The sequence below is a fragment of the Ptychodera flava genome, chromosome 19 (assembly GCF_041260155.1).
Source record: "Ptychodera flava strain L36383 chromosome 19, AS_Pfla_20210202, whole genome shotgun sequence".
Classification (NCBI taxonomy): domain Eukaryota; kingdom Metazoa; phylum Hemichordata; class Enteropneusta; family Ptychoderidae; genus Ptychodera; species Ptychodera flava.
The window spans coordinates 34,025,380-34,040,351 of NC_091946.1; the positions used below are offsets into that span (position 1 = coordinate 34,025,380).

The 14,972-nt window shown below is 38.4% G+C and overlaps 1 protein-coding gene across 1 annotated transcript in view; it reads right to left on the bottom strand.

Annotated features, from left to right (window-relative positions):
• Positions 1–14,972, bottom strand: part of LOC139119364 (protocadherin Fat 4-like) — a 51,420-nt gene that overhangs the window by 11,101 nt on the left and 25,347 nt on the right. Inside the window, exons 12-22 of the mRNA XM_070683152.1 lie at positions 14,505–14,694; positions 13,120–13,214; positions 12,702–12,845; positions 12,415–12,511; positions 11,274–11,561; positions 9,471–9,625; positions 7,734–7,923; positions 6,052–6,260; positions 5,729–5,947; positions 5,419–5,542; positions 65–195 (exon numbers count right to left, since the gene is read on the bottom strand). Of these exons, the coding sequence (XP_070539253.1) occupies positions 65–195; positions 5,419–5,542; positions 5,729–5,947; positions 6,052–6,260; positions 7,734–7,923; positions 9,471–9,625; positions 11,274–11,561; positions 12,415–12,511; positions 12,702–12,845; positions 13,120–13,214; positions 14,505–14,694 (1,842 nt within the window). The remainder of the gene's footprint in view (positions 1–64; positions 196–5,418; positions 5,543–5,728; positions 5,948–6,051; positions 6,261–7,733; positions 7,924–9,470; positions 9,626–11,273; positions 11,562–12,414; positions 12,512–12,701; positions 12,846–13,119; positions 13,215–14,504; positions 14,695–14,972) is intronic.

The following is a 14,972-nucleotide window of genomic DNA, read 5'->3' on the forward strand; positions in this document are numbered from 1 at the left end:
CTTATTAATCGTCAAGCGACTCGCACCACAGATATTATCTTGCGCTTTGCACATGCATACATACCCGATCGTTTCCACTTTTGATAGCATAGGTCAAAGCTGGAATGGGCTTCAAGGAATTAGAATTTTCTTCAAAGGAGATGTTCAGCAGCGTTCCAGGAAAAGTGTCCTCGGGAATAGATACTTGGTACACATCTTTGATTGGTTTGGGAGAGACCAACACAGGATTATCGGTAAGCAAAATTGAGAATGTAGTTTGCGTAAGCAGAGTTAGGTTGCGTGATTTGTCTTATCCATGAGAATCCGGCCAAATTAAGTATCTCTTTCCTGTAACTCTGACCTACATAGTCGTCGGAACTGCGCTCAAAGGTCGTATGGGACCCATACGACCCATGGCAACACTGTATCCAAGGTACAATGGTGATTGATGACAGTTAAAACATGTCTGTCATAATCTATCATCGTATAATTTAAATGTTGCAGCTATGATGATGAGGTGCATCCTTATATCGTGCACGAAATACATTGTTTGTAAACAAGAAACTCGCACAGGCGCAGTTCCGACGACTATATCCCTTTAAGTTGGTGTACACGGTGTGAATTCTCACGCAAAAACAATCACATGTGGAGTCCCCCAAGGATCAATTTTAGGCCCTACCCTTTTCCTAATCTATATAAATGATATTCCTATGTCATCAGACGCGTTTAACTTTCGACTTTATGCTGATGACTCGAATTTATTCCACACATTTTGTAACAGTTCAAATTGTATTAATCTACATACTATTAATGACGATTTTAGGCATGTGAGTAACTGGTGTGACGCCAACAAACTGACAATCAATTCCACAAAAACAAATTACATGATCATGAAAAGTTGTAGAAAAAATATTGAGTGTCACGGTTCACTTCAATTGAAGAACAATGACATTCGTAAAGTGGAATGTGCTTCTTTTGTTGGAGTAATTATCGACAGTAACCTGTCTTGGAAACAACACATTGATGAGGTATGTGTGAAAATTAGCAAATTAACTGGTGTATTTTACAAATTACGTCACATAATGCCACAATCGATCTTAGTCCTGTTGTATAACGCCTTTGTTCTTCCCCATCTTACTTATTGTCTTGAAGTGTGGGGAGCCACATATCCAACATACCTTAATGAAATATTTGTACTTCAAAAAAGATGATTCGCACAATGACCTTTAGTAATTGGACAGAACACACAGCACCACTTTTTAAAAAACTAGATATACTTGATATTTACAAACAGCATAATTACAGCTTGCAGTCTTTGTTCATGATGCTCTTCATGCTAGACTTCCATGTACTTTCATGACTTTTTTACTCCAATTTCACATTCATATTTTACAAGACAAAAGGAACGAAATGATCTGGAAATACCCAAAGCTAAACACAGAGTAGGTCAGTTTACAGTAAAATATACAGCAACAAAACTTGGAACAGCATACCTGATATCATACGGAACATAACAAATAGAAATAGTTTTAAACGTGAATATAGAAAACATCTCCAATCTCTTGTCTAAAGAAATGTATCACTGTAATATATTTCTGATTTCTTTATATGTTTTTTCTTTTCTGAGTAGTTTTCTGTAAAGTAATTACGTGTGTTTCAGAGGAACAGCTTGCCCACTTCTTTTGCCAAAATATGTTAATGAGGCTGGAGGCGGACTCGATTAGTTGCTGGACAACTATTTTCCGTACACCTTTTTACGGTGGCCCCTACACGCCAAGGAACTCTATTACTTTTGAATATAAACTCTAATTTTTCTTGACAATATCTTTAATATTTGTAAGAGATTTTATTTCTCCACCGCAAACTTTTAATTTTGTACGGGCAACTTTATCTTAACATTATCTTAACTTTAACTTCTCGAAAGTAGTTTTAGTTTTAACTATAAACAAAATATGTTTCTCAAAAGTATTTTTTATTTTGTAAAACAAAAGTAAAAATTTTTCAAGATAACAAACTCCCCTACACGTCATGGAAATATATTACTTTTGAACATAAACTCATATTTCTTGGCAATATATTTAATATTTGTAAGAAATGTTATTTCTCCTCAGCAAACTTTTATTTCTGAACGGGGAAACTTTATTTTGGGGGTAAACTGTTTTTAAAAACTTTTAACAAAAATAACTTTAACTTTTAAAAAATAACTTTAACTTTGAACAAAATATTTGTTTCTCAAAAGCGTTTTTTATTCGAAAAGAAGTAAAAATTGTTCACAGCAAGAGTTTAAGATTTTTGCTGAGCGCGAACTGAATTACTTAAATGACATAACCTTATGTCTTTAGAGCAGAAAACTTAAATTCTTAAAGAAAAGTTTTATTTTTCCAAGAGTAAAATTAATTTCTTTATGGAAAAAAGATTTTCTCAGAGCAGCAAATTGAAATATAGTGAATAAAACTTTTTTCTCAATGGAGAGAAATTATTTTCTGGAGACAACAAAACTAATTCTTTCAAGATATATTTTGTACATATGAGTGTGGTTTAAGAATTTGGTAAAACTGAACTGAGAAAGAACGAAAAAGGAAGGATGAAAAAGTCAAACTTACTTTTCTTCAGAGCGAAATTTATTTCTGAGAGGAGAAATATTTCATGTGAGGGCGCAATTACCTATAATGCATAGCAAACTCTTTCTAGCGAGAGTAAACATATTTTGGGGAAGAGTAAAACATTTTCCGACGAGCAAAACTTTATTTTAACGGCGGCGGAAGTTAAAGTATCCCACCATGCAACACCCAAGTTTGATGACCCAGAGTCTCCGAGACAACCATGACTGACTTCATCGGCGATACAGGCACGCTAGCCTGGCCCTAGCTGCAGTACAGTACCTCGAGGTTTTACCTGGGTATTTGGGTCGGACGGTTTGCCGTACTGTACTGCAGCTAGCCCGGCCCTACCCTGCCTGCGTACGATGCTGTGTGTTGGGGCCGTATAACGCCGGGAACACACAGCATTGTACGCAGGGCTATGAGCACGGGCACGCAAACGAGTCAGTTCAACAGTTGCCACTTGTCTGAGTCCCCGAAGAACGGTTTTATGTTTGAGTGATTCGTCCTGACTGCAGACTTTGTGCGACGGGATGGACCGCATTGGGTTCCTTCACTAGCTCTGCATGGGCTGTGTGTTACCGGCGTTATACGGCCTCCCACCACATAACGCCGGTAACACACAGCCCTGCCATGCAGAGAGCTATTCCTTCATCAGTTGCTGTGTTGTTAATGTTATGTTGTGTGATAGTCATCTTTTCTATAAGCCAGATTCGTAATTGATAGACTCTTCGACTGAAACTGAACCTGGCCGCCAGATTTCACAGCGAGGGATTTGACCACAGTCGAGCGTGATTCAATACAGTAGTTGTGGGTCCACAGCTTTGGTGTTTTCGGACGGGATATGCCTTTTACGGGCTGTTGACTTTCACGTTTTTGACCCCGCAAACCACACGTGAAAGTCAAAACCAGTCCGCGACTGTGGTCAAATCTGGCGGGCTCGGTTCAGTTTCAGTTTCTATAAATTACGAATCTGGCTTCTCCTCTTAGAAAAGATGAATATCACACACATTGGCTTTGTGTTACCGGTGTTATGTGGTGGCCCCCCATGGGAGACCGTGTAACGCCGGTAACACACAGCCCTGCCATGCATAGCCCTGCGTACAGGTCTGTGTGTTCCCGGCGTATAACGCCGGGAACACACAGACCTGTACGCAGGGCTATGCCATGCAGAGCTAATGAACAACCCCAATGCGGTCCCGTCGCACACCGTCTGCCGTCAGAAAGAATCACTCAAACATAAAACCGTTCTTCGGGGACTCAGACAAGTGGCAACTGACCCGTTTGCGTGCCCGTAGCCCTGCGTACGATGTTGTGAGTTCCCGGCGTTATACGGCCCCAACACACAGCATCGTACGCAGGCATGGTAGGGCCGGCTGGCATGCCCGTATCGCCGATGAAGTCAGTCATGGTTGTCTCGGAGAGCAGATCGTCCATGTAGCCGACACGAACACGAACTGTCTGATACCGGCTACCAACTCGGAGACTCTTGGTCATCAAACTTGGGTGTTGCATGGTGGGATACTTTAACTTCCGCCGCTGTTAAAATAGTTTTGCTCATCGGAAAAATGTTTTACTCTTCCCCAAAATATGTTACTCTCGCTAGAAAGAGTTTGCTATGCATTATAGGTAATTGCGCCCTCACATTAAATATATATCTCCTCTCAGAAATAAATTTCGCTCTGAAGAAAAGTAAGTTTGACTTTTTCATCCCTTTTTCGTTCTTTCTCAGTTCAGTTTTACCAAATTCTTAAACCACACTCATAGTAGAAATATATCTTGAAGGAATTAGTTTTGTTGTCTTCAGAAAATAATTTCTCTCCATTGAGAAAAAAGTTTTATTCACTATATTTCAATTTGCTGCTCTGAGAAAATCTTTTTTCCATAAAGAAATTAATTTTACTCTTGAAAAATAAAACTTTTCTTTAAGAATTTAAGTTTTCTGCTCTAAAGACATAAGTTTATGTCATTTAAGTAACTCAGTTCGCGCTCAGCAAAAATTTTAAACTCTTGCTGTGAACAATTTTTACTTCTTTTCGAAATAAAAAACGCTTTTGAGAAATAAATATTTTGTTCAAAGTTAAAGTTATTTTTTAAAAGTTAAAGTTATTTTTGTTAAAAGTTTTTAAAAACAGTTTATCCCCAAAATAAAGTTTCCCCGTTCAGAAATAAAAGTTTGCTGTGGAGAAATAAAATTTCTTACAAATATTAAATATATTGCCAAGAAATATGAGTTTATGTTCAAAAGTAATATATTTCCATGACGTGTAGGGGAGTCTGTTATCTTGAAAAAATTTTACGTTTGTTTTACAAAATAAAAAATACTTTTGAGAAACATATTTTCTTTATTGTTAAAACTAAAACTACTTTCGAGAAGTTAAAGTTAAGATAATGTTAAGATAAAGTTGCCCGTACAAAATTAAAAGTTTGCGGTGGAGAAATAAAATCTCTTACAAATATTAAAGATATTGTCAAGAAAAATTAGAGTTTATATTCAAAAGTAGTAGAGTTCCGTGGCGTGTAGGGGCCACCGTACCTTTTCCCTCCTTCTGTGTAATCGATTTATTGTAAATTTACATTTTGATCTTCACTTGTTTTTGGGAATAAACATTATTATTATTATTATTAAGTTACTTAAACCCCTCCGGGCTGACCGTGAACGTTTCCCCGCAACTTAAAACACCACGCATGATTTCGGTATATTTTGCTTTTTGAGGAATCGTGCTCCATTGAAAGTAAATGCCTGATGTTATCACTGACCCAATGCTGATAATCTGTGGCGGCCGTTCACATTGAATAGTTAGTGAAATTGGAGAGTAAGCTTAGATCTCGTCAATACCTTGTCCACAAACCGGTGTGTAATCAAATGTAAACAGGACTGTCAGCCAGGTTACTGCAAGACCTCTCCAATTTTGTGAGCTGGTAGCAACCAATGGTTGTCGGTTCTCTGCTATCACCAGTAACTGGAATTTAAGACAGATAGATTTTCAGCAATTCTCGTTTCCCTATGTGTGCGTTGGACACTACAACAGGAAGACAGTGAAACAGAGGTCCCGGATGGAAAGACAAGGAGATGAACAGACAGATAGATATTTCGAAAGACACGGCACTGTCGGGTAATTTACTAATTATAAATAGAAGAAGACTACCTCAATTGACACAGTTGAAGCTCCGACAATCCTATAGAGGGCGTCCTTCGTTGTAATGTTACCGCTGAAATCGTCAATTGCAAAGAGATCATTCGGTTGTTCAACCTTGACCCTATCGAGTTTAGCTTCTCCAAGGAAACTAAAGGAACATTCTGCGTTAGGCCCCGAGTCGGCATCCGTGGCATTGATAGTTGTGACGAAAGACCCTGGCTTGGAATCCTATGGAAAAGAAAGTATGAATGAGAAAAAGGATCGAAATTGCCTAAGGCAGAAATTACGAAATATTTAGGAAGACACTACGATACTCCTGCTTCATTATTTACCTGGGATACAACCGCCGTCTCCTGCGGTGGCAGCTCTGGGGCGTTATCATTGACGTCATCAATAGTGATCGTTACATTTGCAGTCGCAGACTTCGGATCCACGGTGCTGTCATGGGCGACTATAAGCATGTGCACAGAGTCGACGATTTCACGGTCTAGACTGCTTGCCACCTTTATCAGACCAGTCGCGCTATCGATTGAAAAGAAACCTGGAAACGCAAAATAAGTGGCATGTCAGAAAGAGCTTTTTTCATCTGGAGTATGATCATTTTATTCATGTAAGATGGATCTGCATATATTTGCCACCATTTCCTTAATATAGAAAATTGTGTGCAATGCAATCACTGTAATTTGGCTGCTTAAATATAATGCTGTGGTACATTTTAGGATGAATGAATTACGTTTTTATAATTTGATAGTTTTGAGCCAAAAACAGTACATTAACGGCCGCATAGTAGTGATAACTAGTATTTCAGTTGATAGAAAAAAGCATCTTCAGTAATTTTAAACGGGAAAAGTCCCTTTGTGCTATTTTAGTGTCTAAAGGAAATCAAACTTATTCTTAAAAAACCGTGATTTCGATTATATCATTAATGTATGTAATTTTTTTGTTACTCAAAGTCAATACATCCATAAATGGATTTTCATGCACTGAATGAAATACATGCAAATAAAGAATAAAAATAAATAACTCAATAAAAGACCAGTCGAAAATATAGAAATAACGGAAGACGCGCTGACCATTAACGTTTAACGGGCGAGGCGTGCCGAGCCCGTTAATTTGGCTATCCTCGGGCCCGCGTCCATAAATAAAGTTAATGGTCAGCGCGGAGTCTGTTATTTCCATTATATTATCAACGACCCCCCCAACAAAACCGTCAAAATTTACGAAAATTTCCCGTGCGAACGACAACAGGGCCCCAGAACTGGTCAGTGAGTAGTGCGCGCGCTGCAAAAATTTTGCAAATCCGGATATTTTTTGAAAAAAAGTGTCCAAACTTGGCCCACAAGTGCTCCATTTTGTTTTGTGATTGATTATGATCTTTGTACAAATGACAATTTTCGTTTTAGCTTCAAAGTTACTATGTTTGTGATATGATTCATATTCACGGGCATGTAAACAGACCATTACTGTGTATTTGTGGACAGTCACGTGGTTCAGCTCGACCAATTAAAATGCGATGGACAGGGAATGGTAATATAATATTTGGTAGAGCTATGTGAAGCGTTTTGCATAAATGTGATAGATTGGTGTTCGTTAATGAGCATATAATTTGGTAGACCCGTTATCATTTATTAATTATATTTGGTATAGCTGTGTTGACTAATTAGCATATATTTGGTAGAGCTGTGTTGACTAATTAATATTTGGTAGAGCTGTGTTAGCTAATTAGTATATATTTGGCAGAGCTGTATTAGCCAATTAGCATATCCCTTGGCTGGCCAAGTTGGGTTTAATGTGTGTGTTTTATAGAACGCTCTTTTGGTATGGTTAAGGACGCAAAACAAGACAGATAATGAACGAAAATATTTCCAGGGAGAGTCTCTCCCACCACATAGCGGTACTCTACACCACCTGATACATTTTAGGAATCTAACATACCATTACATTGATGTTAGATTGTATAAAACTGCCATTTTGTTAAGCATGTAGTTATAAGTTTGATTGAATAAGGGCTCACCATCTTCATTTCCACCCAGAATCCGGTACACTACCTCGGCATTTGGTCCGTGGTCGTCGTCGATGGCCTTGGGTGGGTTTGGAGAGGTGTTGATATCACTACCAACTGGCTCGTTCTCAGGTACTGTGGCACTGTAGACGTCGGATTCAAACTGTGGTGGGTGGTTCACTTCGGTGATATTAACTTCCACCTAAAACGGTCAAAGTAATTGATAACAGTGTATTTTAGCGTACTAACTCTTCTGGATCAGGAGTTGCATTATTGATTCTATTGCCGTTAAGTCTTGTTGTTCTATTTGGGGGCAATACGAAACTGACGAAATACTTGATTAGAATATAAAATGTTGACATAGAACATTCAATTAGACTATACAGCCTCTTTAAGCAATAACTCTTGCCTGTGTAATATCATATGCCAGATTGAATTTAAAGGGACACTGTAGCTGTGTGACATGTTGCAGTAAGGGCATATATTAGATATGACTGGTGCTGTATCATCACTTACTGTTTGTAGCGAAGAAAGGATGCAATGAAGAGTGTCGCTCTTAAAGCTTTTACCATGGTTAAGGTGTAATAAACCGGACTCTAACATTTTCACATTACTTCGGTGGGATGGTGCTTGTGTAGGTTCATTTTTAAGCTTATGAAGTAAAATTTAACCCGATTCGTCTCATTTTGGTGAAAAAATTCACGTTTCTCTTTGATTTAATACCAGACATAGTGGACACTTACAACTTCGAAAATCGGTACATTCTAGGTCAGTTTAATCTCCAGTAACAAACTTGTTACGGCTCTCCTTGGTTTTTATTCTTTATTTTTAGAGATAATAGCCTACGTTCCTTTGAACAAGGTTCGGGCAAAAGTTTTCAAACTTAACTAACTTTGAATTGCTAGGAAGTCCTTTTAAGGTAGAACGCGCCTCCGGGACAGATATTCAAACTCTCACAAATCCTTTCTGATATCCCACTTGTGGGGGATTCATTTCAAAGCTTTTGGTGTAAGAAAACTTTTCACCGGTTTAGTTTCCGAAATTCTAAAGTTGTATTTTTCTCCGTAGAGTTAACACAAGGAAGGCGGTCATTTTGAATTTCAAGTATCTGTAAATGTTGGGTTATTTGTTTTTCTCTAGTACCAAAATTTACATGGTGGTCCTCGATTTTTATTCTTGATTTTGGGAAACTCGAGCGAAAGTTTAAGTCTTTTACTTTCAAGGCGCATACTATCTTAAGAGACCCAAGTATTTAATTGAACGTTTGGTCCACTGTGGAAAAGGTAAGATAGGCTACTGGACTGAATTTGGAACGTGTTGTTATGTAAATGTCTAGCAAGAAAAATACGTACCAGTCTTGTATACTACTAAAATATTTTCGTGTCGCAGGTATTACAAAAGTCAGAACACGAAATCATATTCTGCTCTTTCCCTACGTAAACAATTATGATAATGATCACGTAACAAAGACAAACTGTTAAATCATAAACAAATTAAGTCGATAATCTGAGCATATTGTTCAGAACCTCTCTTTAGTTTTGGTCATACTTCCCCACAACTTACATCTAGCGTCGCGCTCCGATTTTTCGTTAAAGTAATAATTAAAACATTTTTTTAGGTTGGAGTCCTTTCACAGTAAAGAAGCAGTAGGGCTTTAACTGAAAATCAGAGTACGTCGTTAGACGTGAGTTTTGGAGAAGTCTACCAAAACTACGGAGAGGTTCTACACAAAAACCCCGCAGTACTTACCATAGCTATGTCACTCAAGCGCTCCTGTCCGTCGTCCATGACTCTGATTGTCAGAAGACAAGTACCAGCGGGTTCTTCATACAAGACACGAGTATGTTTGAGAACTCCGGTGGTCTCATCGACATTAAAAAGATCTAGTCCACACTTGTCCGTTCCTACAATACAAAACATTATGGTAAACTATCTGTCCATATTTGTAATTCAAACTAAACCTGGGGAACTCGTAGACAATTAATTCTTTCTCAGAGCTAAAGGGAAAAAATCATTGAATCGTCGGCGATCATGTATTTCTGAGGCGACAGGTTGAAAACATCGTCTTCCCCGACGAAGTTTTCTTCTTTTTGTGTGAGTGATTTTTCACTGTACCATGTTAACGGTGTTCCGTTTTCTGAAATGAAGGTGGTTTACCAGCTATTGAGAAGAATTTGAAAGTTTCGAATATTTTCAAAAAGACAGAACAAAAAACTTCTCTGAATACAAGGCACTAAAACGCGAGTAAAATTTTCTGTCGGATGCCAACTTTTTCAGAAAGGTTTTCCTCGACTGTTCACAAACACAATTTCCACTGTCAATCGAGTGCGGTATTATTTACTCGTTTGAATGTTCTGTGCGACAGAAGACGATCTCGCTTGCAGAACGAGATTTAAGTTTGCACTTGTATTACTTCGAGGCTCATGGCTAAGGGACCGTTTCAGATTGTCGCATAAGTTCAAGAAACGAAATTTCTTCGTTTAGATAAACCCCCCTCCCCTAAATGAAAGTTCAAAAGTGAGAAGTGTTGATGTCTGCCTGAGAGAACAATGTACTGAGAATTATGCGTCTCGTCAAGACTGCAGAATTCAGTGCTGTTTCATCACCACAGTGAGGGTGAAATGACCAGGTGTGGTCAGAGCAGGCAGACGCTTATAGCACATTTAAAAATGATACTTTTTATCTCTATATCTTTCTAAATTGATGAATGACAGGTTTAGGACACAATGTTACTGTTGGTAAATTGTATTTTGGACACAAACGAGCTAGAAACAATTACTGTAAAATTTGTTAGCGAGTGTGCAGTTTTTTACACACAAAGAACTTGTGATCACAAAATAAAAGTGAGACAGTGAAGTTCACTAATTGAATGGAGGTCAAAACCCCTGCCCGTAAACGAATTAATTTCGCTTTTAGAACTTATGCGACAATCTGAGACTGTCCCTAACTTTGTGTACACGATAGTGCAGATGCAGATTTGAGGTCTAGCAAGCGAGAGTATAGAAGATCATGTCCAAAACTCTCCAACACACAGTAAACTTTCATCAAACTGAGTTTATGACGTCTGCTGTGCCCTGTTGGCTGTTTCTAAGCGACAAAACAAAGACGGAACCCGTGTGAAACAGTCGACCTGCAAAATCTTATATTCTGTTCATTTTGATCATAAAAATTAACTCACTTTTCACCATTAGTCCGCTGCCTACATATGTGCCATGAACGGTACAGTAGTATTGTTTGAATTGTTTGCTACATATAGGCTGAGAGCACCGATCAGCGTACGCTGTGTACGCTGTTTGTACATTGCACGAGTCAATCAGTTGAGGATATAGTTTCGTTTTGAAAACAGTTACTATATCTTGTCAAGACTATTTTCAACGTTTGAAAAAATTATGAACTTACAAAGGAAAACTTGATAAGGTCATTTTAAGGCATTGACAAACTTCGTAAAAAATAAGAATTACATAGGAAAACTTAATAAGGCCATTTTAAGTCCAGGACAAAATTTTGTATAGAGCAAAATACAATAACTATTCATGTTCCATAAATACCTACCTATGATTGTGTATGTAAGATTTGCATTCCTTCCACTATCATCGTCTGTTGCCGAAACCTGAAGAACAGAGCTGCCTGGATCGGAGTCTTTAGCCAACGATACAGTGTAAGGCTGCCCTGTAAAGTGGGGCGAGTTGTCATTGTAATCGATGACCAAAACCTCGATGCGAAGTGTTTCTGACGTTCGGGATGACGGTAATCCTTTGTCCACGGCGATTACAGCAATATCATATTTCTCCTGAGTCTCGTAGTCTATATCTTTGTTCGTCTGGATCGACCCTGATAATGCTGGAATCATTGTCAACATTTATTAACAAGATTAATTCAGCGCGCATCGTCGTGAATAGAAGTGTGATTACCTCCCGTATCACAACTTGTGTCAACGTCATCAATATTTGCTCAACAAGGACAACCTTGCTTTTGTTGGCAATGCTGTGTTTAACGGAAGCGTTCACTACATAGGCCAATGAATTTGTCGCAACTTTATTCTATTAAATGCAACAACAAACGTTTAACTGTCTATTTACAACTTTCCAATTCCGTCAGTATACGGGTGCGGTGAGCATGCTGCCTGAAAGTCGACAGGAAGTAACTTTTTACAAAGCTTTGTCGTGTTGCTTGTGTTGAACTTAAGCTGCAGTAGTACGAGATCTCGCTAAGCATACAGTAAAAGCGAGACACCTTATATACCAGAATCGTAAATTTCTGATGAGACAAAATAGTATTGCATTGCATTTGGCGTAAAAGAATCTTGAAAGTCATGGCGTACATGGCGTGCAAAACAGATGTATGAGCGGATCATTCGCTAGAAAAACTTTGAGGCTCTTGTTTTCTTTCCATTGTAATGATTTGAAGGAATTGTGGATGATCCCGTCCGTATTTAAATACACGTAATTATGATATACTATACTCTCGCAATACTCTACTACTGATCATAAAATTAAAACGTTATTTCCCACAAATTCGGTATTCATGCAAAGTATATCATGTAGGATTGACGATATCCATTATAATTTTTCAGATCTTTGACATTCATCGCGATAATTTAGCAATATGGTAGTCGTACAGTAGAGCGTGTTCCAGGGCGAGAAAGGAAGGACTTCCAGTAAAAGGGCATTTTGACGAGGAGAACTAAGCTTACCATCGATTTGAAAATATCCATCCGCGTCATCAATGAGTTCAAGTACGATTTCAGCGTTCTGTCCACTGTCGTCATCTGTAGCTCTGACGAATGCCACCTGAACAATACAACAGACGGAGAAACTGTCAATCAGCAGTACAGGTAGGAAACAAAGATGTGGCTAATCGATGGCTCATCGATGATGTACGGAATACATGTGTATTCATTCATTGGTAACGTATACGTTGCTACCCTGTTTTGATTGGTTGGTTAGCATAGAATTCAGAAAGTTAATCAGTGCTACTTACTTCGGTGCCAATTAGGACGTTCTCTTGCACGACGACATTTGATGAATCTATGGTAATGTTCGGCGCATTATCATTTTCGTCAACTATTGGTATGAAAATTTGAGTCGTTGAGTTAAGACGGTCGTCCTCTCCCGTGTCTTGTGCCTTGATAGAGGAGAACAGATTGAATTGATGACGATTAGGGGTTAGGGTTAGGGTTCAGTTATTATATTTAGTCTAGTTCCTTCATGAGAGTTCTTTTTGCCAATGGTTGAGCAGAAAATAAAATGAACCACCGTTCACATTGAACAAATGAGGTCAAAATGGTGCTGAATGTGTCCTTTAATGAAACTTCTGTCGCAGGGAATTCAATTTCGAAGCCGATTGTGAACAAGCAAACCAACGAACGAATAATAATGTAATGGACGATAATATTTACCATAATTGTCAATATGTAATGATCCACCATCTCTCTATCGACCTCTGAAATGACTGAGATGACACCCGTGTCACTGTCGATATTAAACTTCGCATCTAAAAGGGCAAGACGAATACCAATGAGATAACTTATATTAGCGAGAATAACATCACGAGTATATTTTTGCCCATAGCATGGCGCTCTTGATATTGACATGGATGATGTCTAAGATTAAGGCCGTTATATTATATAAATAACTGGCGACGCGCTGAACATTAACGTCAAGGGCGAGAGGAAAGCCAAAAATTAACGGGCGAGGCTTGCCGAGCCCGTTATTTGGCTTGCCTCGAGCCCGCGCCCCTAAATAAACGTTAATGTTCAGTACGGAGTCTGTTATTTCCATTATATTATCAACGAATCGGAGAAAACCGTCAAAATTTGCGAAAATTTTCGAACTGGGCCCCAGAACTGAGCAATACGCGACGCACTGTCACGCGCGCTGTAAAATATTGGCAAATCTGGAAATATTTTCAGAAAAAAGTATCTCAACTGGGCCCACAAGTGCTCCATTTTATTTTGTGATTGATTATGATTTACGTTTGAGCTGCAAAGTTACGATACTTTGAGTTGTTAATCTTATTATTCATATTCACGGGCATATAAACAGACCATTACTGTGTATTTGTGGTCAGTCACATGGTTCAGCTCGACCAATCAAAATGCGACAGGCAGGGCAGGGTAATATAATTTCAAGCATACCTTAATTGGCCTCCAGTATCATGCGTTACTGAACAAAAACCCCTGAATCCAAGCGTAATCATAAATTAATTTACAAATCGCCGGACTTGCACTTAAAAATGAACTAATTTCTGAACACACAGAAAGCTGTATTTGTAGTTAATCTTGTGCTTTACATGCCCAATAATGCTAAAATGTCATTTAATTAGTTGGCGTTATCTTGACCTTCCCTTTACGCGTGCGCCAAGTGCACTACAGTGTATGCGCAGGAAAGCAGTGCATTGGACTCAAATGCGTCCCATATATATATATATATATATATATATATATATATATATATATATATATATATATCTCAGCCATTCAGAAGAGTGGCAAAATAGCTAGATGAGCTGTTATGAAGCTGAATATTAAATATGACATGTAATGTTACGCATAATATATTTATTAACCCTTTCTAAAATTGAAAGCATTTAAACTGTACTGGATTTTTGTAATCATGTCTATGACAATGAGCGATTCCATCGGCTACCACTATACCGCTTAATGTGTAAGGATTTCCCGATAAGGTTAGCTACTCTTACAACATATGTGGCCAAATTACGTCTAAAATATTTCACTTGCAAATAATAGTGACTGTATGATCACGAGGAGTGACCCGGGCTGACCTTCATTCCCGTCGATTATACTGTATTGTATCTGGCTGTTGTGACCGCTGTCCTCATCATTTGCTCGCACGGTAAGGAAAGTATCATTCAAATGGTTCTCCCTGAGGCCACCAGCTACCACGTGATACAGCTCATCCGGGTACTCGAAGTATGGCGGGTTGTCGTTGACATCTTCGACTGTGATTGTTACCTTCAACGATACAAATTGAACGACCCAATGTTTACACAAAGGTTATTTTGCTTTGCGTGTATTGCCTTTTTTTTCTTTGACGACCCTATATAATAATCCAGTCGTAATTGTGAACTCTATGAAGCTAATCTTACCATTAAGGTAGAACACGCCTCAGGGACAGATATTCGGACTTAAAACTTTTACAATTTTCTTCTGATGTACCACTTGTGGGGATTCATTTTAAAGCTCTTGGTGTAAGAAAACTTTTCATCGGCTTAGTTTTCCGAAATTCGAAA